This window comes from Sphaerodactylus townsendi, linkage group LG11, assembly GCF_021028975.2.
Source record: "Sphaerodactylus townsendi isolate TG3544 linkage group LG11, MPM_Stown_v2.3, whole genome shotgun sequence".
In the NCBI taxonomy this organism is placed as follows: domain Eukaryota; kingdom Metazoa; phylum Chordata; class Lepidosauria; order Squamata; family Sphaerodactylidae; genus Sphaerodactylus; species Sphaerodactylus townsendi.
Genome location: NC_059435.1, coordinates 24233380 through 24258176, shown reverse-complemented (window position 1 = coordinate 24258176; position 24797 = coordinate 24233380). Strand labels below are relative to the sequence as shown.

The 24797-nt window shown below is 44.1% G+C and overlaps 1 protein-coding gene and 1 long non-coding RNA gene across 2 annotated transcripts in view; one reads left to right on the top strand and one right to left on the bottom strand.

The window, feature by feature from the left end:
* Positions 1 to 18477, bottom strand: part of DCLK3 (doublecortin like kinase 3) — a 36205-nt gene extending 17728 nt beyond the window's left edge. Inside the window, exon 1 of the mRNA XM_048511473.1 lies at positions 18144 to 18477. Coding sequence (XP_048367430.1) covers positions 18144 to 18228 — 85 coding nt within the window. The 5' untranslated portion in view covers positions 18229 to 18477. The remainder of the gene's footprint in view (positions 1 to 18143) is intronic.
* Positions 18330 to 20711, top strand: LOC125441130. The gene is made up of 3 exons (XR_007245793.1): positions 18330 to 18629; positions 18980 to 19032; positions 20577 to 20711. It is a non-coding gene; the product is annotated as an uncharacterized LOC125441130 (long non-coding RNA).
* The last annotated feature ends 4086 nt before the right edge of the window (positions 20712 to 24797 follow it).

Below are 24797 nucleotides of genomic sequence, written 5' to 3'. Positions count from 1 at the left end.
GAACGAAAAGAATTCAAATAAATTATTAGTTTTGTGAAATAAGGGTCAGAAAGGGAACTGAAACTCTTTTAAAATTCGGAATTTTAAAAATATCTCTAGCTGTCAGTTTCCTGCACATGCCTCAGTTTTCAGTGTGGGAACAATGCAAAGAAAATTGGAATTGTTTGCTTTCACACCATAACCCCAAGGCTTGATGAAAACTGTGACCTCTGTTCTGATCTGTGGTTCAGATGGCTAAATATATATTTGTCTTACAAACCCAGCAATGTACTGCTGTGTTACCTGCAAGTATAAACACAGATCAGGATAAAAGAGGCCCTATTACTTAATAGGACACAAGGTAAGAGGTTCAGAATGTGAAATCAATAAAGGAGCCCATGTTATACTAACGTTTCCATGGAAGCACAAAAGAACTGCAAAATTAGGTAAATTTTAACAAAAAAGCATGTTTCTGGGCCTCATGTTTGCAAACATATTTGCAAGTATATGGACAGTGCCTGATGGCATTACCCAGAAGCCAGAGAAGTTACTGAGAAAGATTTACAGTGGTTGTATTGAAGCTTTCAGTGTCCTTTATGGATTAATGCTCTTATTCCAGACTAGCAGAATAAATGCTAGGAAGTGACTGACACTGCAGAATATGTTTCTGCAAAATCAGAGAAATCATGCAAACATCTATGATTCATACCAATTGTCAACGAATCTGGATTTGGGGAAATATAACTTTGATTATATTTGAAGAGATTATAACCAGCCCTGCCATAAGGTAGAAGACTGGGCCAGAAGTTCTCATAGGCCCCTTCCGCACACGCAAAATAATGTGTTTTCAAACCACTTTCACAACTGCTTGCCAGTGGATTTTGCTATTCCGCACAGTTTCAAAGAGCACTGAAAGCAGTTTGAAAGTGCATTATTCTGCATGTGCGGAATGAGCCATAGTGTGAACTCAGTTGCTACAGAGCAGTCAGGGTTCTTGTATTTTATCCCTCCTACCTCAAACACAATTCTTGCCTGATGGCCATAGATAAGCCACGAACCCCCGTTTATGACATGAACAGACTTCACCATTTTTAGCAAACCTGTCTCTTGGGGTTTTTTAAAAATATATCCCACACTTTTCTCCCTGATCAGGAACTCAAAGAGGCTTTTTCCCATTGTTTTCCCCTTCTCCACTCAATACTCATCACAATAGCCTTGTGAAGGTAGGGGCCAAGGTCACCTCAAGCTTCCATGATTGAGTGAAGGATTCCCACCCAGCTACTCAGGTCCTAGTTTGACACTCAAAGCATACTACACCAGCTCCTCTCAGGAGAACGTGAAATAGTAAACCTACTTTCATGTTTTGACTCTTTGTTCAGCTCACTTCTTGATAACATTTGAGCACAGATCAAGACATGTTCATAGTTTTGTTTTGTTTTTAAGCAGGAAAGCCAGTTTGCTGTTGATATGCTTATTCCATTCCACTGAGGGTAGGTGGAGGTAAGAGACAATCTCCAGAAAAGAGATTTCTTTTACTAACACAGCCTAGTTAGTAAGGGTTCTCATAGAAAAAGATCTTCAACCCATTCTTGTTAGAATGCAAGATAAGAAAATGGTACCTAAGTTTTCATCAATGCATAACTTGCCATATTATCATGCCCTTTATATTAATGCCTCAAGGGCCTCCTATTCCCACACGAACTGCAGTGATAATCTGTGGAGACCCGGCTCCAGGTGTCCTTGCCATCTGAGGCTAGATGGGTGGCAACCCAAAGGGCCTTCTTGGCAGTAAGGCCAAAACTTTGAAACTCTATCCCAGGGAGATTTGCCTGTCTCCCTCTATCATTGTCTTCCACCAATGGGCAAAGACTATTTTGTTTTGTCAGGTGCTCCCTCACTGATTGGTTGAAAAGGTAGCCTAAAATTGTTTTAAATGAACAGATAATAAATTATTTGTGGGCCTGATGAGTACACAGAATGGAGCGTTGATCCCCCCTCCCCAAACTCAAGAAATTGTATTAATCTTAGCATAGCTAAAATTATAGTGTACAAAGAGTTGCAATATGACAAACTCACAAATCACTGCACAGAAGTATGCATACATGCAAACTGAAAGAAAAATGCCTCTTTATATACACGTGCCTGAACTGTTGCTCAGTCCGGTCATTGTTTGCTTACGTAATGTGCACAGGTTTGCAATGCACGAACAGCCATTATCTGTAGGTTGTAACTTGAATCTTTTAGAACTATACTGACTTGGATCTCCTGTTCCTTAAGTAAATTATTCACTCTGGCAACTTGCAAGCTCAGCGTACGCTTGTGTGTGCTTGAGACCATACAAAAGCAGGAGCAAAGACGGTAGAACACTAAATGACAAGTGTATTAAATTAGTCAGATGGAAACAAAATGTGATCGCAGGCATCCTTTTACAGCGGGTGAGTTTTTTATCAGCATGGTTTACATACACCTCAGAACTGGGAGGTTGTCTTGCTCTGGGACAGAAAATGAAAACACAGGCAAGCAGTGAAGGTTTAAGTAAGTAAAGAGAACTGTGTAATGAAAGGGAGGAAAATAGTTAAAGGGTTGGTTAAAATACCAACCAACCTACTAGGCTCCCCCAGTCACTAGAAATTGCCATACATTGTATGTGAGTAAGACATTGCCTATTGCAGTGGTGGCGAACCTATGGCACGTGTGCCAGAGGTGGCACTCGGAGCCCTCTCTGTGGGCACGCATGCGTAGAGTTCGTGGGGGGGGCAGAAAATCCCCTCCCCACACATCCTGGGCTGCTGGGCACAACAATTAGGTAACCCTGTTAAGTGCTGTTAAACCCCACTGATTTTCATGGGAAGAACTAAAGTGTGATCCTTTATCTGGGAGTAAGCTCAGTTGCTGGCAATGGGGCTTGCTTCTGAGTAAACCCTCCTAGGGTTGTGATTCACCCATTCAAAGCGTTGCATAGTTGCTTCAAAGCACAGCCACCGACTACCACCAAGCTTACTCCCAAGTAACACGCGCCTCGGAGCCAACCTTTTATCTCAACTAAAACCTCAGTATTCAGGTTAAATTGCTGTGTTGGCACTTTGCGACAAATAAGTGGGTTTTGGGTTGCAGTTTGGGCACTTGGTCTTGAAAAGGTTCGCCATCACTGGCCTATTGCAACAAAATTTAAAGGCATTAATCAGCACAAGACCAAAAAATCAAATTTTCAAGTTAACTTTATTTCAATTTTCCTGAGATTTAAGAAGGGTACTTTCCCACCTCACATATATCCATTTGTGCTCATTATTTTCGCAAGCACATGTAAGTTTCTCTCCTTGTTAGTGGAGTTCAGGAAGGTGATGAAAATGGTAAGAGCCATCACATTTTTCAAAATTTTATGGGGAAGGAAGAGCCATCTCTGTTGACATGTTACAGCAGCACATTTTGTGGCCATGGCCAGGCACAATTCTTCCTGCCTAATGAAGTATTATTTCCAGCCTTTCAAAACTATTCATGGTTTCAATCTAGAAATGGTTTGGGATTCTATCCACCTCTTATAGGGTTGGGGAAACTTAACATCAGGGCCCCCTATTTCAAAAACTGGAATCAATCCATGGGATTCTGCAGCACAGCTTCCCTACTTACTGCCTGCCTCAATCAAATTTAAGGCAGGGCTTGACAAATCCAATATGTCAGGTGCTCTGGTGCCTAGAAATTTTACCATGGCATCCAGTATTTTCAGCACTGATTTCATTACAGAGTTTCTCTGTGATCCTCAGAAGTGTGGATGCCTTTTTTAATTAAATCAGATTTTTTAAAAATTAAATGTTTTAGAGGAAAAATCTATGGCCGTTTCTGCACGGGCGGAATATGGCGGCCTGGGGACGGCAAAAACGCCATCCCCAGGCCGCCATTCGCACAGGAGGCGCAGCTGCATCGCAGCCACGCCGCCCTCGCGCCGCCCGACCGCCATGAAGCCGGCGTTTCCCCAGAGCGCTCGGAAGCGCTCTTGTTGGGGAAACGCCGCCTCGAAGCCACTGCCGAGCGAACGGCAGCGGCTTCAAGACGCCTCCCCCACCCTCCTCGCACCCGGCACTTACCTTGTCCCCGGGCCTCCTGCGCATCGCCGAGGCCTGGGGACACGCCCCCGTGCCCTGCGCCGCTGGAGCAGGCACGCAGGGCCAGGGGGCGTGTCCCCAGGCCTCGGCGACGCGCCGGAGGCCCGGGGACATGCCGGGTCGGCCAGGCGCCGGCGCTCCGCGGTGCTGGCTGCCTGGCTCTTTCCAGGACCGTCCGTGCGGACGGTCCTAGCGTCATCGGGTCGGCGTCAAGTACGCCGACCCGGCCACTTCCGCATTCGTCCGGAAACGGCCTATCTAAATACAGTTTTATATTTAAAATGCATTGTAGTCCAAATATCTTGAAATAAAGATCAGTTTTTAATTATGTAGAATGTGGCTGTATAATCATGAAATGTTTAAATTTGTTGGTAAATGAATTAATCCATTTACAATGTTACGCTCTTCCGGAGGTTTCTGTAAGATTATTTTGGGTTAGAAGATACTATCACAGATGCTTGGTTTTCCAGTTCTCAAAACAGTGAATTTGTGTCTATGGAGATAAGATGCCTCTTCTTCACATTAAAAAAGTTACAAAATAAACATACAGAGCTGAGAAAAATAGTAGAATAGATCTGCACAAGGAGCTAAATGTGAGGAGGAAGAGGCAAGCTATAAAATGAAAGTGAAATCTTTTGAGCAGACTACTCCACAAGTCTTGGGAGCTTCGTGCGTATAGCCTGAGGTATATCATATTATTCTCTCTCTGGAGGAGAAAAAATATGAAGGCAGCAGGCTGAAAATGAGACACTATTTGGGAATATTTTAATGAAGTTCCTCTACATATGGGGTAAGGCATGCAGGCAAGCAAAATGCAAACACTGCAACAAAGAAATACAAGGTCTAATGGCCCAAATGAATCTGGAGATAGATAATTATGAAATTATTGTGAGGTGAACTATCTATATATTTCTAATAGTGTCATCAAATCAGCAATTCTTTGATATAACTGTAAAACTAATCTGGAAAGTTATTCTAAAAATGAAACTGTTATCTGGTTGTGAATATTAAGATTATACAGCAAGAATTAGTCTTTGTGTAGAAAACCATGAATTAAATCTAGTCTTACTGACTAGTGATTCAAATAATGATTTCAATCAATTTAAATAAAATCCACCCTGGTACATACCTTATCATTTCACACCAAAATATGTTGTGTGGTATAGCAAACACATGTGTATGAAAGACTCATCACTGCTGGTTTATACATCAACTTTATACCCTCAATGGTGGTAAATACATCCAATTTTTAACCAGTTGTTGTCTATATTGCGCTTTCAAAAGCAATAATGAAATTGTGTAAGAAATTGGGAAGACAGGAGATTAGGGTTAACAGTTGGCTTTTTGTTTTAGTGATGACAACCTGGTTTCTCCTTTTCTTCTTTCTTTCTTTCTTTCTTTCTTTCTTTCTTTCTTTATTTATTTATTTATTTATTTATTTATTTATTTATTTATTTATATACTACAGCGCATTCCTCCGTGGTAGTAAAATCACGAGAAACGGAAGAATTGGTTTCTGTAACCCGCTTTTCTCTACTGTAAATGTAATCTGGCCCCCTAAGAGTGCATTGATGTTACATCTCCAGTGGCTCTTCCAAACATAGAAACAAAAACCCATACAGGCAAGTCTTTCTGAAAACACTAGAACCCACTCTCAATTTGAAACTCACAAAACAGATGACTCCGTAAAATGGCTTAGGTAATAAAATCTAGATGACTAAAGGTCAAGTCCTACCAAACAAGATGATTTACATTAGGAAAATATCAAGTTTACCTATTAGTATGCTAAAGGCTCCCAGCCCTGACAGCTCGGCTTCCAGAATTTCATTTTAGACCATAAGACAAACTGGGAAAGTGATCATTTACTTTTAGTATGGGCAATTTTTTTCTCTAGATTCACAGACGCTGATGCAATAAACACATCTTAGAATATTAAAAATGAACTTTTATGCAGAACATGGGCACACATATTAATCACACGGGTATTCCACCCTTTCCTAAATTTCAGCACAGTTTACATGAGATGTTTCATTTAATTCTCACAACCACCCTGCAAGATAATTTAGGTTGAGATGCAGTGACTCATTCAAGGCCACACCCAGTAACATTCATGGCTTGGCCAACCTCCATGCAGCACAGGAAATCTACAACCAGATCTCCCCCATGACTTCTATAAAAATCAGTCTGACCAATGGTGGGGGACACAGAGTGGGAGGAGGCAGAGCAGTGGGAGCGAGAGGTCAGACCAATGGGGGGGGGGGCAGTTTAACCTCCCTCACCTGCCCAAACTCCTATCAGAAGGGGGATGGGGGAGAAGACAGGAACAACTTCCCTGCCACCCACACACTACAGTGGAATCTTCTGTTAAAAAAACAACAAAGGGGAAAAGCATCAACCCCCCACCTGTCCCAGTGCTTAGACCCAGTCCAATTTAGCCTCCCTTCCAGACAGCGCAGCTTGCTTTTTAGAGTTTGAGAAAAGCATAAAGTGACTCAATCAATGGTCTCCCATAAAAAGCGTAGATCAGTCTGGCAAAATGTATTTAAACCTGAGTTCCTCTCTTCTGCCACTAAACCAAATCAGCTCAGTACTCCCATATTAAGCCACTTCAGAGCCAAAACTGACAGGAACCTGCTAAACAGTGGCTGGAATCCATTACACCTAACAGCATCCTACACACTAAGCCGTACTGCCAAAACCCCTCAGACTTCTGAATTCTGCAGACAAGCTTCTGGAACAACAGCCTCTGCTTTAGGAATGATTACCAAAAGTCTTCATTATGTGAATAGGTAATTACTCGCATTAGTGCCATAATTAGACTACATAAAATTACACTCGCAAGAGAAGGGAACTGGGAAATGTTCCTGATTTTCATTTACAATGGAGCAAATCGCTTTCTAAGCAAGATAAAGAACTTCCAAGTACCCCTGAATTAATTACAACATGCAGCCTTGTATAAACTATTTATTTTGAAAGCCAGGAGTCCACAGGAAGTTTGCCTTTGAGAATGCCTGTCGCTGTTTTCTGAAGCCAGGCCTTGTTTGTTTCCAAAAACATTAGTGCTTTTAAACCTGCTCAGATAAAGTATTCACCTCTCCAACAACCTCTTCCAGCTCCCCCTGATTTAAAAACAGAAGCAGGTTCTAAAGGAGTCTGCTCAAACCCCTGCCATGTTCTACAGCTAATTACATTTACAAGATGATATAAGCCATCCTGCTGCAAGTAATTTAGGGATCATCAAGGGATAGAGGGGAAGGGTGGCATAATCATATTCTAGGAGGTGAATCATAAGAGACATGGATTTCTATCATGAGGATGTTGGCGAGGAACATGTGGTTGCTGAAGGTCAGGGTCTTGGGTTGACTGAATGAACAAGGAAAGAATAAGTGAGCCCAGATACTAAGGATAAATCCTGATTTAGCAATCATGGAGGGAAAGCAGTTGCAGAATATGGCCTTGGAAAACTAAACACAAAGGGCAGTCCAAGTGCTTAAAAACTCTTTCATTGTTAGGTTTATGTGTAAGTCCTCCATGCCTGAATCAACAGAGCACAGGAGCAGAACTCTTGGAAAATATCTTGCCAGCTTCATCATAACACTGTCCTCAGCTATGCTTACTTCTTGCAGGTCTAAAGTCTGGATGTGTTATATTATACAGTGTTAATACAGTGTTATATTAAGATTTTTTTAAAAAATGTAACCACCCACTGTCAAGGTGGGGGAGAGAGAGGGGTTTGACAAGGGCAACCATCCCATCATGGTGGAGTGGATTATTTATTGCCATCTGATTCTAACATCTATCTAATAATTTTGGCATTATAGTAGCACTATTTTAATGTTTGTATTGGTATGCCAGATTTTATGTTTTAATGATTGTAATTTTATGCTGTAACCAGCCCAGAGCCCTGCAGGGATAGGGGGGATAGAAGTTTTTTTAAAAGTCAAATAAAATAAATCATTGAAAGTGGGATGGAGGTGCGTGGGAGTAGGTGGGACAATCAGGGCCAGAGCAAAAGGGAACTGCGCATGTGTGCGCCCCTGCCACATCCCCACCCGCCCCACAAAACTCTGGGGAAAAGCAGGTTTGAAAAAGATTGGCAAAAAGTCTTCAAAATCTTCAAAAGCATACAAACGCATAACAGTGCTGTGCAAATGCAGGTTAAAAAAAACTGTTTCCCAAAACCATGGCACTCTAGGCAGATAACCTATACAGAAATGGCAATAATCCACTGGCAGCCAGCTGAAAAGGCCAACTATCCCTGACACTACTCATCATTGTCATAACACACAATATTATTTATTACAGCCCAACCATCTTCCCCCTCCCCCTTGTTTTCAATTGCTTTAAGCCTCCTATCGTATAAATAAAACAAAAAGACCCTGTTTAGTGCCTGTTAAATTCTGGCTCTTCCCTGGTTCTTGCCATGAAAGGGGGGGGGGGGGTGTAGGTGGCAACATGGGGATGTGGGAACCTCTGGCTTGTTTTCCTTTACTTTAGGCATGCAGCAACTTTCTCATCCTTTGGGACCACCCAGCACTGCCTTATCTCTGGGGTGACTCTCGAGATTCTGCACTGCTTGAGAACAATGGTAGTGATTTCACCTTGCTGGGATCTCAGGGGTAGGAGCTGGAGTGATGCAGGGCCATCTTAACGCATGAGCAGGCTGGGTAGTTGCCCGGGGCCCCACGAGCATCAGGGCCCCATGCTAATCTATGCATGTTGTAACTTGCTGTCAAATGACTATGCTACACTATAAATATTTGTTATTGGAAAATGCATATTTAGCTTGTATTTCACTAAACCTAATGAACAATATTAATGTTAATTTTTATAACAAGTAGACATTGGCATTCACCTCTGATTTAGTATCACAGGCCCCTTCCACACCCGCAAAATAATGCATTTTCAAACCACTTTCACAACTGTTTGCAAGTGGATTTTGCCATTCCGCACAGCTTCAAAGAGCACTGAAAGCAGTTTGAAAGTGCATTATTCTGCATGTGCGGAATGAGCCCCAGTCACCTCTGCAATCACAAATGCATATATGTGTATGTATCTCACAAACTACATGAGTGGTTGTGTAGGTAAGGGCCCCAGTGCACTGCTTTGCCCAGGGGCCTATAAGGGGAAAAGATATTAACCAAGGAATTTTCTAGTGGAGCTCAGTTCCAGCAAAGCCTGCTTCATGCTGTTTGTGATACCCTGATAATAAACTGAACTCAAGAGTCTGGTTATTGCTGACAACTTATTTCAGAATAATGGATCGTGAAAAAAAAACTACCCTTTGACCAATCTATTAACACTTCTTTTCCTTGAGTTTCCAACACCTTCCTACTCAAACCATTATGAGTAAAATAATTGTCAGCCCCGGCATAGCTCTTTGCAGAATAAAAGAAGGAATGTGTAGGTATACTGTTAGTATAACTACCTTAATCAGATATATTTTAGAGAAGCGATACAAAATGCAAACATTCAGGTCTTCAGCCAGGAACGCTGCAGAATATGAAGGCATCTTACACAATTGTGAAATAAAAAAATCTTCATTTGTTTTCTTTGAAGTTATTGTCATACAACCTTTGAAAATACACTAATTTAAAGGTTTGTCAGTCACACCAGTCGTTCATCTTACTGACTTCAGTGTTGAAAGTAAGTTTACTATGTCTGGTGCAACGTATGGGAAAGTACCTGTTTGTAACCCTGGAGACAAGGTTTTTAAAAATGGAATGTGAACATACAGGACAGACACACCAAATGGTCTCATCCCAGTCCTTGTTCCCTCCACATATGTCAATCTGAAGTCCAATTCATGCGTTCAAGTTCCCTCTTCATCAAACTACCTTACAAGGAGTGAGCCAGAGAGGGGAGGGCGACACAATAAATGAAAGTGAATAAAGGAAAATTGTGCAGGGGTACATTCTGTACCCTTAAACCTGGTTTGTTTTCCCTGTTTTCCCTGCTCCTTCACAAAAAGCCTGTTGGATAACCGTGGGCAAGTCCCAGTTCTTTCAGAACTTTCTCAGGTCTCATAAGGTATTTGCTACGGGAAGGGGAAGGATTTGAGACTTCTGGAAGGTAGAGAAAAGTGGGGTATAAAAAGTCAATTCTTCTTCTCCTCCTCCTAAATGCACCGTTAACAGAATTATTTCAGTCACTACAAACAATATAATAATAATAAACAAACAAAAAACAAAGGGGGCACTCAGTTTCCATCCATTCATGTGAGGAAAAAAAGTCACAGTTTAATATTTTATCTGAACAGCCTCTTCTCAGCTGCCCCTTCCCCTTGCTGCTAGGAAATATTTCCTTGGAAACCATCTCTGTTTTGGATTTATTTTTTTTTACTCAGATATATCAAGAGTCAATATAAGCTATGTTTTACACCAATTTCTTGGTTCTCAGTAGGGTGTTCTAAAATGTTTTATGAATAATTTGTTCAATGTTTCTTCATGAAAAGGAATGTATAAAATTTAGGACTGTTCTTCAATCAGACAAAAAAATCAATCCAACTGAAAATTATCAAACCGAATAAAATCACAATGAACGAAGGAGGGGTGAATCATCGAAAAATGTTAACTTCCTCCATCACAACAGCAGAAAATACATTCCAGTGGGCCTTTTCTTTTTTTGCACACTAAATTTTTCATGAAGATGAAGGAACTCAGAGTATTATTCCAGCTATTTAAAAAGAAATACATCATGACCAAAATGTCCATGAGAGCTGAAAATGAAGAATATTGCCAAAGTAAATTTAGTAATAACATGGTTTGCCCATTACAATCTGGTTTGGACTCCATAAACACAAGTCCTCCTATGGATTAAAAACTGGTTGAGAAACAGGAAGCAAAGAGTGGGTGTAAATGGGAAATTCTCACAATGGAGAGATGTAAGGAGTGGTGAACCCCAAGGATCCGTTTTGGGACCAGTGCTCTTTAACCTATTCATAAATGACCTGGAAGTAGGGGTGGGTAGCGTGGTGGCCAAGTTTGCAGATGATACCAAATTATATAGTGTGGTGAGAACCACCGCAAAGCGATTAGAAGAGCTCCAAATGCTAGGACCTTGATAAATTAGGTGAGTGGGCTAAGAAATGGCAAATGCAGTTCAATGTAGCTAAAATGTGAAATTAGTGATGCACACATAGGGGCAAAAAATCCAAACTTCACCATACACGCTTACAGGGGTCAAGTGCTATCAGTCACAAGGAACCAGGAGAAGGGATTTGAAGATGTCTTAGTTGATAGTTCCATGGGAATAAGTCAACTCAATGCATGGCAACTGTGAAAAAGGCAGACTCTCTGTTGGGGATAATTAGGAAAGGAATTGAGAATAAAACTGCAAAAGATTGTCATGCCCACTTATATAAAGCCGTGAGATGCGGTGACCGCACTTGGAGTACTGTGTTCAGTTCCAGTCAGCATACACACCTCCTTCAAAAAAAGGATATTGAAGCAGATAGAAAAAAGTGCAGAGAAGGGCAACGAGGATGATTGAGGGACTGGAGCACCCTTCCTTATGAGGAGGAGGCTGCATGCGTTTGGGACCTCTTTAGTTTGGAGAGGGGGAGGCGTCCTTGAGGGGGGATATGATTGGAAGTCTAAGTAAAATTATGCATGGGTGGTAGAAAATGTTGACAGAGAGAAATTTTTCTCTCTTTCTCACAATACTAGAAACCAGGGGGGCATACATTGAATAGGCTGGGGGTGAAGAAGTAGGACTAATAGAAGGACACACTTCTTCCCGCAACGTGAGATAGGTGTTTGGAACATGCTGCCACAGGAGGGGTGGTGATGGCCACTAACCTGGATAGCAGCTTTAAAGAAGGGGCTTGGACAGATTTATGGAGGAGAAGTCGATTTATGGCTACCAATCTTGATCCTCTTGATCTGAGATTGCAAATGCCTTAACAGTCCAGGTGCTTGGGAGCAACAGCCGCAGAAGGCCATTGCGTTCACATCCTGCATGTGAGCTCCCAAAGGCACCTGGTGGGCCACTGCGAGTAGCAGAGAGCTGGACTAGATGGACTCTGGTCTGATCCAGCTGGCTTGTTCTTATGTTCTTATGTTCTTACTTTTCCCCAAAAAACTTTTGGTGTGGTCTATCAACTTATACCTGCTAAGAGTTTTGATACTCCCCTGGCCCACATTCACTACAACTAAGATTCATAGAACTTTGCATTTCATGTAGGTTTTCTACACTGCACTTCATTGTTTACAAGACTCAAGGTAGACCACGACCTGTCAGACACAAATAAACCAACTATCCATATAAGCAGAAGAGATACAGCCTGAATGCCTGCTTTTTAAAACTCCATCTTGTAGGGCACCCTGAATTTTAACATTAATTGATAGCTGCACTTCCTTCATTCTGCAATGACAAGGTTATTACTAAGATAGAATCATGGCCAGACTGCAAATGTTCTTACAGCCTCATACAAAGTCAGGTTCTGGTAAGAGCTGTAGGCACAGGACAGCGATCACATAAGAATGCATTACAGTGCTCTGGCCCTGGAGCATGGTGTAGTGGTTAAGAGCAGGTGGATTCTAATCTGGAGAACAGGGTTTGATTCCCCACTCCTCCACCTGAGTGGCAAAAACTAATCTGGCAAACCAGATGTGTTTCTGCACTCCTACATTCCTGCTGGGTGTCCTTGGGTTAGTCACAGTTCTTCAGAATTCTCTCAGCCCCACTTAACTCACAAGGAGTATCTTGTGGGGAGAGGAAGGGAAAGGAGCTTGTAGGCCACCTTGAGTCTCCTTCCAGGAGAGAAAGGTAGGATATAAATCCAAACTCTTCTTCTTCTTACATTTACTGCAGCCTGGACCATCATAGCCAGATCCCCTACAAGTTCATAAGGGAAGACAGCCTGATGCAGCTGGGGAAACAAGTATCCTTTGCTACCATACAATCTATGAACATACCAGAGGTGCCTCAATTTTTAGTTCCAATCACAGCTTTTGGATTACATTGAAAGCCACTGCCCATCCATATGTCGAGCTTTGAGAATAACTTGGCTGGCTAGGCAACACTGCAATCAGATTGGCAAGGTGGGGGATCCATAGCTATATGGATTGTGACTTTGTTTAAATGGGCAGTCACCTCTGGCTTGGGCCCACTAGCATGTTCACCATCACTTCTGCATTGAGGAACTTTAGAACCAAAACCAAAACTTCAATTACAATGTAGGTTAATGTGAAATCTGAGTATAGTTAACTCTTGCAGCATCATGCTTACCAGAAACTTGTCCCGATGATTTCCAGTTCCTAAGATCCCTCTGATTAAGTTACCTGCCAGTTTTCAAGGCTGTTCATTGGTTTGTTTTTAGGTCTTCTAGTTCATGAGCAATCTAACCTGGTTTGCTTCCAGGCTCGGCTGATCTTGTCCGATCTCAGAAGCTAAACAGAGTTGGCCCTCATTAGTTTCGGATGGGCCTTGTCTGTCCCCTCTCTAACTCTAGTAAGGTCCAAATCTGGGGAACTAACTGCAGGCTGCTGCATAGCACTTCATGCACAAAAAAGCTGTGCACAAAAGCACACACATGTATATCAATGCGCGCGCACACGCACACACACAGGTTGACATGGAGAAACATGATGATATACATTTTCCAGAGTTGGCCATAAGAAGAGATGGCTCCAAGCAAAATCTTTACAGAGGCTAAAGAGCATATCAGCATCTTTTCACCACAGTCTTCCTCTTTCAAGCTCCTTCCGCACATGAAAAATAATAAACTTTCAATCCACTTTCTTTGCAGCTGGATTTTACTGTACGAAGCAACAAAATCCACTTGCAAACCATTGTGAAAGTGGATTGAAAGTGGATTATTCTCTTTCAGCCTTGTAGGGCACAGCAGAATCGGTGACCTTCTTAGTAAAATCAATTATTTAATACTAAGAAAACAAAGTGAGAGTGAAAACAAATAATCTAAGCCTTTTTTCAGCAGACAAATATGCCTGACTGAGGAAACACACAGTCACAGTATCTTCAACAATGCCTGCTGTTTATTTCTCAACTGTCTAAAGCACATTCATTTTACGCTAACAACGCAAACATATTAGTGGCTCAAACATCCTTGGAATTCCGAACATGTTCTCTCATTTCAGAATGTCATTCTATATTTTCAGCTCAAGCCTTGAAGTCCACCATATCATTATTTTCAGCGGAGACGTGAATGGAGATACAGCCCCATTCAACGGGCCTGGCACCCAGAGCTGCTCTGTATCACTCCCACTGATGGATCCCCCCCCCCCACCTTTGGATGGGGCTGTTGATCTCCCATAACTTGGGGGAATGTGGGGGGAGGCAGGGAACAGCAGAAAGTTTACTGTTGTTGGCTGCAATGAGATGTAAAATTAAAAGGTCATAGAAAAAAAGGATTTTACAACAGCGATTAAATTTGAAGGCGTACAAATGAAAATAGAGCATATTTTTGTTTTGTTACAAATCTGTGATGCTTATGCACCTTTCCTCATTCCAAAAACAACTACCACACCATCCTACAAAGCAGAGGACTTGTGGGGAGGTGATCAAAGATATCCATCTACTCGTCTCTAATGGCTTTGTCAGGATTAATATTCCAGTCCACAGACATTCACCTGAAGAAGCCATCTGACTGCGGATGAGCATCTGCACAGCAGGTAATTAATGTCAAGTTTGGTGGAAGAGGATAATATAGTAAGTAGAGATAGCTCCAAAATTTGAGAAGTCTGAAAAGTCTATGTTAAGAAGGTACCGATAGCACACCTTACAAAGACAAAAAGGACAAGTGGGTGGTTAACTACCTCAGGAACAGTTTAGGCAGACCCTTTTTTAGTCTACTTTTTTTTGTCTAGCGTACCAATGGTCTGCCAAGTGTATTTAAGGTGGCAAGTAAGAGTGAATATTCAGGATCACTTCATAAATAATTTATTGCTTGTACTTTGCTGACCTAAGTAAGATCTGCTAAAGCTCCTCTGCAAGAATCCCACCAACCATATCCAATGAGGTCCACCAGTGGACCATTTGCTACTCCAGACATACTCCACAGGTTTGACAACTACCATATCCAATTGCCATTTCTTACCAGGAAGTAGGAAGAAGGATTGGTGTCCTGGTTCAGAGAACTAGTAACAACTCCTTTGCTACTACCGTAGTTGGGTTCTGGAAATCTCAGAACAGGGATGGGAAGCAAGACATACTCATTTAGTCCAAATTCCTGGACTGGGAGTTAAATGAGAGCAACACCTTAAGTACATATCATGGGAGCAGTCCCTAGGGACGGGGGGGGGGGTACCCTCTATTCCTGGGTGCCACTAATCTGGTCACTTGGGGGCACAAAATTGGGCCCCCACGTGACCAGGAAGACAGCAAGGCAGCAGGACTCATCGTCTTCGGGCACCCTTGGCCCCACCCATCATCACTGTCATCGATATGGGCGGGGCCAAGGAAAGCCGAGGACACTGCCCATCCAAGCCTCATCCCCCGTCCCAGCTCCCAGCTCCCAGCTGGCAACCAGAAGCCCCTTCTGCCCTCCTCTCTGGGGAGAGCAGAAGCAACTGCAATACGCCATCCTCGTCTCCTTTGCTTTTATAAGCACGGGGCGGGGCCAGCTGTCAGCTGGGAGTCAGGGGGCAGGCCTGGGGGCAGGGCTCAGGGGGTGGGGACCCACCACCCTTGAGCCCCGCCCCCTGCCATAGCATGGGGGCGTCCAGAGAAGGGCTGTCTCCGGGCGCCATTTTTCCCCCACATGCCTCTGCATGGGAGAAACTACTTTTGTGAGGAACATAAGATTAGGCCTGCTGGATAAGACCAATGGTCCATCTGGCACAGATGCAGGTTTCCAAGAGTCAGATGCCACAGGGAAGCTCCACAGCAATGTCCTCACCTGCAGCATCTGCTCCTATACGTTACCCAAAGACCCCATTCAGCCACTAGCCAGTGACAGACGTAACCTCCGTCAATTTGCCCAACACCCTTTTCAACCCACCTAAGACAACTGTCAGCTACTTGTTGGAAGAAGTAGACCATCCTTTTGTGTGTCTTTAATTCTACCACCAAGCAGTTCCCCACAGCAATTCAAAGTTCTAGTTATTACAGGAGAAGTGTCCCTCTGTCTATTTCGAGACAGATTATTTGTCCTGAGGTTTGGCTCTGTTGGGAAGTGGCCTCTTTCCTTGCTTCCTTGCTGACAGTACAGGGTTGCCAGCCTCCAAGAGGGAACTGAAGATTGCCAGGAATTACAACTGATCTCCAGATCACACAGATAGTTCCCCTGGAGAAAATGGCTGCGTTGGAGGAAGTATGATACCACTCTATGGTATTATATCCCTAGGGTCTCTCTCCTTCTCAAACCCTGACCTCCCCAGGTTCCATCCCCCCAGATCTCAAGGGATTTCCCTGCTCAGAGTTGGGACAGTGTCATGGTGAACATGGTGTATGTCCAGGGTTGCCCAGGCTTTTCCATGATCTTTCCCAAACATGCCTTGCTCCAAAGGAAAGATCACAGCTTGGCCTGGTTGAGCAGGAACGTTGGGGGTTTCCCTGGTCCCACCCATAGGGCAACCCTTTTCTCCACAGAGATAATTTCCTCCCGCTGCCACTAGGGTTTTTTTGACTATTGATATATAGTTATTAATACAGTATTGTCACCATATGCATACTGGGTTCCCCGAATCCCCAGTTTGCAAGGGTCCCCCCCCCCTCAAAGTAAGCCTCTAGAACAGTGATGGCGAACCTATGGAACGGGTGCCAGAGGTGGCACTCAGAGCCATCTCTGTGGGCACACACAAACTAAAGTGTGATCCTTTACCTGGGAGTAAGCTCAGTTTCTGGCAATGTGGCTTGCTTCTGAGTAAACCCTCCTAGGGTCATGATTCACCCATTGGAAGAGTTGCACAGTTGCTTCAAAGCAAAGCCGCCAACTACCACCAAGCTTACTCCTGAGTATCGCACGCCTTGGAGCCAACCGTTTTTTCTAAACTAAAACCTCAGCGTTCAGGTTAAATTGCCGTGTTGGCACTTTGCGATAAATAAGTGGATTTTGGGTTGCAATTTGGGCACTCGGTCTCGAAAAGGTTCGCCATCGCTGCTCTAGAAGCTTAAACTGCAGAAATAAGGGAGAAGGCAGCAAAAGGGGCGAAAGAGAATTCCTTTAAAAAAAGAGAGAGAGAACTGGGAATTAAAATCAGTTGCTGATTATTATTTTTTTAACAAAATGACGTGCCCTGGCGGGGAGGGCTGTGAGGAGCTGGTGATGTTGAGGATCTGGGGTCAGAGAAACTATGGGGAAACCTGCCAAGTGGAAGCCCCGTTGCTACTACGCCGTAGCAACAGGGAAACTCCACGAGCCTGCCCCTGCCCGGAAAACATCGATACTCGCTTTCTCCCCCACCATGCCTCATTTGGAAGACCTTCCGCTATCTTCAGCGCCAATATGAGGGGCCACCGCTTTAGGGGGCGGATCGACTGTGTCGTCTTAATGCCGGTTTCCCCGGGATACTGCAGATCCTCCCGGCATGATGGAAGAGAAGCGCTCTCCCGCTGTGAGCTCTTCCACCCCGCCGGCAGAAAAAGTTCAGGGCGCCTCGCTTCCACCTCTGAGGAGATCTCCCTTGGCCCTTCAGAGCACGCCCGGGGGAGGCGAGGAAGGGGAGAAGATCCCAAAAGCAACCATTCCGCCCTCTTCGCTGATGCAAAGCGTGGCTGACCCCTCTCCTCCCGCACCCACCCACCCCCCGCGCAACCTGTCGCCCGAAGTGTAGCGCGCCCCGGACTTTTTTTTTTTTGCTTTCCAGCATCCTGTTAAAACTCCCCAAGCGTTGGTGCCTCACCTGGGAAGCAAGACAGGAAAGCCAAGGGAGCAGAGGAGAGAAGGGGCTGGGCAGCTCTAACCCCCGGGTAGGCGCCTCGGGCACGTTCCCACCTCCCAGTGCAAGGAGGCATGAGCCGAGCAAAAAGCACGCAGCAAAGATTTCCAGGGGACGGGGAAAGGGCGCCGGGTCAGATCCTCCCCATGGCGAAGGGAGAGGCGCGGGGGTCGAGCCGGAGAGTCCCCAGACTCCCCATCCAAGGGTATAGGGGGCCTCTCACCTGGTTGGTGGGTGCAAGGGCAGCCGCAGGAGCCTCTCCGGCCCGCCGCGGGATGCACGGGAGGCGGCGGCGCGGCGGCGGGCATGCTTTCCTCTCGGCTGCTGCCGGCCACTCCGGCGCTGGCAACGGCTGCGCGGAGGAGGAGCCTCCTCCGCACGGCGGGCTGGTCTACCGCGCGCTCCGGAGCGCCGGCGGGGAGCCGGGAGGCGCCCGATCCCCGCGAGCCACGCCCTGACTGCGCTTGCTGCGCGCCGCCTCGGGATTGCTCAGGCTCCCTGCCGCCGGAAAGAGTGGGTGGCCGGGGCTTTGAGGGGTTGGATCTGGCGCCTAACGTTGCAGCACCCCCTGGGGAGGAGGAGTCCTGGACTGACCCCTTGTCTCGTTCAGCTCCCCCTCCCCAACACTGTGAAATTGCCCTCCCTCCACCCCCCTGCAGCGGAGCGCGGTACTCTCTCCTGGGCTTTGCTAAACTCTGATGCGCTTATGGTGAGTTAGATCCACTGGTCTGTCGAAGTCTGCTTGTCTCAAAGGAGTTTCCGATCATTTTAACGAGACGCTGGAATCTGCAGGTAGAAAAGATGCTCTACTCCTGAACCATATAACTCAGCCCCAAAAATCCAGAAGGTAGGGAGGGTAGCCCCCCCCCCCCCCGCCGCTTTCAGCACCTGCAGAGTTTATTTGCCTGTGGTGCATCTTCATTTGTTGAAGATGGGTGCCCGTCAGAGGAAAATAAGTCAGGAAACCCTACTAGATTTCAGCATCTAGTGTGTTTATATATCAGATTCACATATTTTTATCAAATAACTTGTGCTGATGGGTTTCCATTTTTTTCCCAGGCAGGCATTTTATCTTCAACAGCTGTACAGTGTGAGGTACAAGAATTCATCAGGTAAAGTATTTCTCCCCAGAACTGAATTGCTGGATTGTTGAATGCCTGCCATTCATGCGTCTGTTTACATTTCTGTAAAACTGAGCCAGAACTCCACAGCATGTTATCTCCTGGTCACATCCCCTTACCTTGCTGGCCTGACCATTTCCTGGCAGGAATCTTCTGTGGAAACAGAAATTTCTCAGGAGCAGCTCTCCCACCACAGTAAAAGCATCGTGCCTCCCTTTGTCGGCCCATCACGTTGGCATTAAAAAAAAAAATGCCGTTAAAGCAGAAGAGGGTGGTTTTCCTTTTCGTCTTCGTTCTTCTGTACCTGCCTTGTCCTGTTGAAAAGCCGCATCGTAAACAAGGAAGGTTTAATCAATGGAATAAATACAGTGAATGGGTACAGGGTTACTCTTGACCCATGGCTGTCATTGTGATCCAAGGCGTTGACGCTGCTTGAAGGTCTGTGAAAAGTCACAGGCAGCAGGGACTAATTTGGTAGGGAAGGGAATACAACCCTCTCACATTTCTCCACCAGTCCAGTTCTTACCACAACATCTCATTGCCTGGCTTTCCCAGATAGTACCTCCCTCCCTCCCTCTTTCACACACACACACACACACACGCACACACACACAAATGACAAAGAGTTGCTGGGTAGTGGAAGAATTTAAGTCAATAGCACTTTAGGAGAAACATATCACAGTAAGTTCACTTTGACAATGGAACTAAGTGGGAGCCCTCTTTGGAGGTTTTTGAACAGAAGCTGTATAGTGAGAGTGCAGTATAGTGGCTAGAGTGTTGGCCTAGGATCTGAGAGATCCAGGTCTGATCTCTTCCACTCTGCCCTGGAAGCTTGGACTAGTCACCCAGCCTAACCTGTCCTACGTGGGGTTGTTGTGAGGATAAAATAGATGTCGGCTGCTATGGGGTCCCCACAGGGGGGAAAGGTGGGGAATAACTGAAGTAAACAAATCATATCTACCAGCAATTCTCTAACTTCGATGTTTCTATGGCCCCTTCCGCACACGCAAAATAATGCGTTTTCAAACCACTTTCACAACTGTTTGCAAGTGGATTTTGCCATTCTCACAGTTTCAAAGAGCACTGAAAGCAGTTTGAAAGTGCATTATTCTGCGTGTGCGGAATGAGCCTATGTGGAGAAGGGGTCTGGACAAGATGGCCTAGAAGCATCAATTCCAATTTAGTCATTCTATGATGGTATGGGTTAAATCTGCTATGGGACCACAATTCCAGTCTAAATCACACACCCCAGGGATTCTTTCGCTTTTTAGAACCCACAGTGAGGTACAGAAAAAAAGGGCCATTGCCAAAGTAAAGCAGAATGGGTTGGGGCAAGGGTCACAGGTACGAGGCCCGTGGACCAGTTTTGGACACAATTGCTGTCTTTGTTTCCACTCCCCCAGATTTATATGGCCACCAGAACTCTCTTTCGCAATTTTGAAAACTGATTTACATAGCAATTTGAAATGCTTTGTGTTTTTAAGAAAAGTGTCGGTATTTTCTAAAAGCCTGTTTTTTTATTATTTCGTAACCAGGGACTGAATAATGTGTGTGTAGAGTGGTGTCAAATCGAGGCTGACTTACGACAAGGGTCTCTTAAGGCAAGTGATTGAGCTCAAGAAGTTTGCCATTGCTTTCCTCTGCAGAGCCTTCCCTCCTAATAATAATGATAGTCACATTTTAATGCTTGTAAAACTTGGCCTGTTTTTGATTTGGCCAGATGGTTTAGAAACCAAATAAATAGGTTCAAATGAATAAATAAAAAATAAATAAATACATGTTCCTTGTTTTAGTGTTGCTGTTCAAAGATGGCTAAGACATTGTAGTTCCTGTGACAGGAATTCCACATGGCACTTCTCACAGGGGCAGAGAACATACATTATTGATAACCCCAAATCTGCTGTTTGAGGTGGTTGCTTCACCCTGCCAAATGGCAGAACTGGCCTTGGTATTGTGTGGCCAACAAAGTTGCCATAATGATCACTGAGTGATGTTTCCCTGTACAGGTTTTCACAGTAATTTTGTTCAGTTCCTATTCCATACTATGCAGTCAAGCATGGAGCATTGTAATTACAGGAGGAGATTCGCTGGTGACCTCCTGCTCTCTACGGATGGCTGGAATGAAAGCACCTGACATATTTATGGGTCTTTTCTTACAGCTTCCTCTAAATCTTTTTTGGAGGGGGGGGGTCGTAATTATACCTCTGCCCATAAAAATGACATCCAAAGTTGGAAGATTTCAAGCGCAGAAGGAAAACAAAGTATGAAGATAGCACAAGGCATGTCTTTTGCCGCCGCTGTTGGTGAGACCACAGGCCAGGTGTTGAAATTATTCTTCCTTGGGGATCAAAACGTGGCCCCAGAGCAAAAACCAAAGAGCTGAAGAAACAGGTCTGTGCCCTGGAGAACCAAGATGGCCCTAATTCCTGCTCCATTTCACTCTGATTGTATCTACTGTGAACAGTTATTTGGAAAAAGAGAAAATGTAGCTTGTGCCAATCAGAGCTACATACGTCTTTATTAGACCCAAATGTTTTGATTATGTTTGTTTGTAAAATTCATGGCAGCTGCCTGGTGCATGCAAGATGTTAACTGCTTTTAAAGCCAGCCTATTTTATTTTCAGCAGCTACTGGGTGGGAACTACCATCTGTCATTCTGATTAACAGACACCTGACGCATGACGGAATACAAAAATAATCAGAGGCTGTTATGTCTGTACTATTGCTTCAATAGTACAATCTGATTATGCTTACTTACGTTTATAGAAGCAGAGTTCAGGGGAGGGAATTCCACTGTTATCAAACCCACCAAAAAGCAGCATTTGATGGCAGCAGTGTTACCCAAAATGGTGGGAATCTGTCCTTTTTAGAGTGGGGAATTAGTGACAGCAGACTCTTGGCTTAGCAAAAGGTCAGGCAAGCTCGGGGTCTTTGTTGCCTATGTATACAGAAGTCAGCTTTTGCAAGAAAATCAGCAGGAGAGTGAATAAAGTTTAACAATTTTATTGAGGGATATTAATAGAGGTGCACAAGCACACAATCATAGAATCGTAGTTGGAAGAAACCCCAAGGCAGTGGTGGGATTCAGCAGGTTCGCACCACTTCGGCAGAACCGGTTGTTAAAATGGTGCTTATAAACAATCCATTGTTAAATTATTTGAATCCCACCACTGCCCCAAGGGCCACCAAGTCCAACCCCCTGCAATGCAGGAACACATCATCAAAGCACTCCTGACAGACGGCCATCCAGCCTCTGTTTAAAAACCTCCAAAGAAAGAGACTCCAACACACTCCAAGGTAGCACAATCATCAGAGCAGCAGAACACACACACAGTCCTAGGATATAAGCAGTGTTGACTGGACAGATACAGTGTAATATCTCTTGGCAGAACAGGTTGCAGACAAAGACAAGCAAGGCCTAGCTTGGTTATTGCGCTGTACTTGGATGAGATTATCCCTATGCCAACAAACTCATTGGATGGATTCTTAAAGGGGTCATACTAATTGGGGTGCTAAAAACCTTGCCGTTGGCAGCCAATCCAGCTATTACAATTAAATAAAAAATATGCAAGTGAGCAGAAATATGTGCTTTGAAACTGCTTTGAGTTCTAACATTTCTATTGCCAAACCGTAATAGATACCAGAGAATACTGTGTTTTCTTTTTCTACCTTCCTTTTCCTTTTCTTCCTGTGACCTGGGATTGCTGGGTTTCTGCTACCTCATTGCTGGAGAAGAAAGGGACTGGAAGAAAGGGCACACACATCTGTACAAGGCAGGTGGTTCCTCCTTCTCCTCTTCTCAGGACAGGCATGCTGAGCTGGCAGCTACCCACTGTGCGTGGAAAGGTCATGCCTGCAAGAAGACAGAAGTGTTGGAGAATGGAACAGACAGCTCTGGCGTGACACTCTGTTCATAAAGTTAAATCTCACACACATACACACTGCACCATTTAGGTCACTTTTTAGCATGAGCCAACCATAAACTCCAGAATATGGGAAGAGAGGGAAGTTACATTTGTTGCACCAAAAATAAAACGTAGGCACATGCAGAATAATGCACTTTCAAACTGCTTTCAGTGCTCTTTGAAGCTGTGCGGAATAGCAAAATCCACTTGCAAACAGTTGTGAAAGTGGTTTGAAAATGCATTATTTTGCATGTGCAGAAGGGGCCGTAGATCTTGTAGTTCCGTAAAGACCAACAACATGCCACAAACTGTCATGTAACAGAAGCTGAACTGACTATTATGGACCCTATCAGTCAGATGGCTTAAAGGGGCTAGTGCCTATTGGGTCATTGGAAGGGGCAATGGTTCTCCCTTCCTTCCACGTGGTCGCATAAGAAACAGTGCCGCAACAGAATGGCATACCCCCTGAATCAGTGTGACAAGATCTTTTTAATGTCTAATTAAGTTATGCGAGACCAGTCCTGCTTGACATAGCAACTACAGCACACTTATCAGAACAAAAACAGTTGCACAGCAACGGTGCAGGTTCCCAAGTAATGTACACAGAGGGCAAGCTCAGTTGCAAAAGAACAAAACCATACAGATAAGTGCACCTATTGAGGAATAAAACAGCAATAACTGAGTACTACAAAATGCGCCCATTCATCCTGACAGAGACATTTATTCAACAGACTTGGGAAAGATGATTGATTGAAGTAAACTTGACCCTTAACTCTCAGCCTCCATGTTTGCTGTCATCAGTGTTTGAAGATACTTATCAATCCAGTTGGCAGAGGAAAATTCCAGGTTTGATCCGATCCTTTGGTATTGATCTTGACCTTTTGGTATAGTCTGACCCAGCTAGCATCTTGAGAACAATAACACAAAGAATCCAAGATCACAAAATAGTAACTTTATTCCCATATGGACCAAAAATGTGCTCTGCCCAACATCTAGGGATTCAGTATAACCATAATACTACTTTATCTTATTTGTCTGCCCTTGAGTCTCCTTCTCATAGATGTGCCTTCATGTTGGCTAGATTGAACTCTTTTCAATTGTCTGTCCTCTCTGGTAGATTCTTCTGTGTTCCTTACTCTAATAGACAAAGCTGCTGTTGTGGAGGGAAATGCCTGACTCAATTTCACACCTACTTTTTGACAGCTTTATAATGACCTGCAGGAGAAATTAATCACCCCAGCAATACAAGCCAAAACATCTGTAAATAAAAAGAAGCAACTTCCTTTTCTTCTGTCAGACAAAGACTCAATACTTACTGGCTTTGCTGCTAAATTTCTGTCACTGATCCTAAAAATGAAGAAATGTTAAAAACTTGGAATTAGCTGAATTGTTCATTTATTGAACTTTTTTCCCATAGAGAATTCATCCTTGGATAAACTCATATAGCACCTCATCTGATGAGAGAATTGTGATCTATTTGCTAGCTGATTTTAACCCAATTGTTACTAAGACAATAGCTAGGTTTCTTGCCTTAGCTTTAAGATTAAGAGAACAACAGTTAAAGTTTTGTGTTTAACTTTTTTATGCCAATAAAAGTAGTGGTGGTGGTGGTGGTGAAGAAGAAGAAGAGTTTGGATTTATATCCCCCTTTTCTCTCCTGCATGAGACTCAAAGGGGCTTACAATCTCCTTGCCCTTCCCCCCTCACAACAAACACCCTTTAAGGTAGATGGGGCTGAGAGAGCTCTGAGAAGCTGTGACTAGCCCAAGGTCACCCAGCTGGCATGTGTGGGAGTGTACAGGCTAATCTGAATTCCCCAGATAAGCCTCCACAGCTCAGACGGCAGAGCTG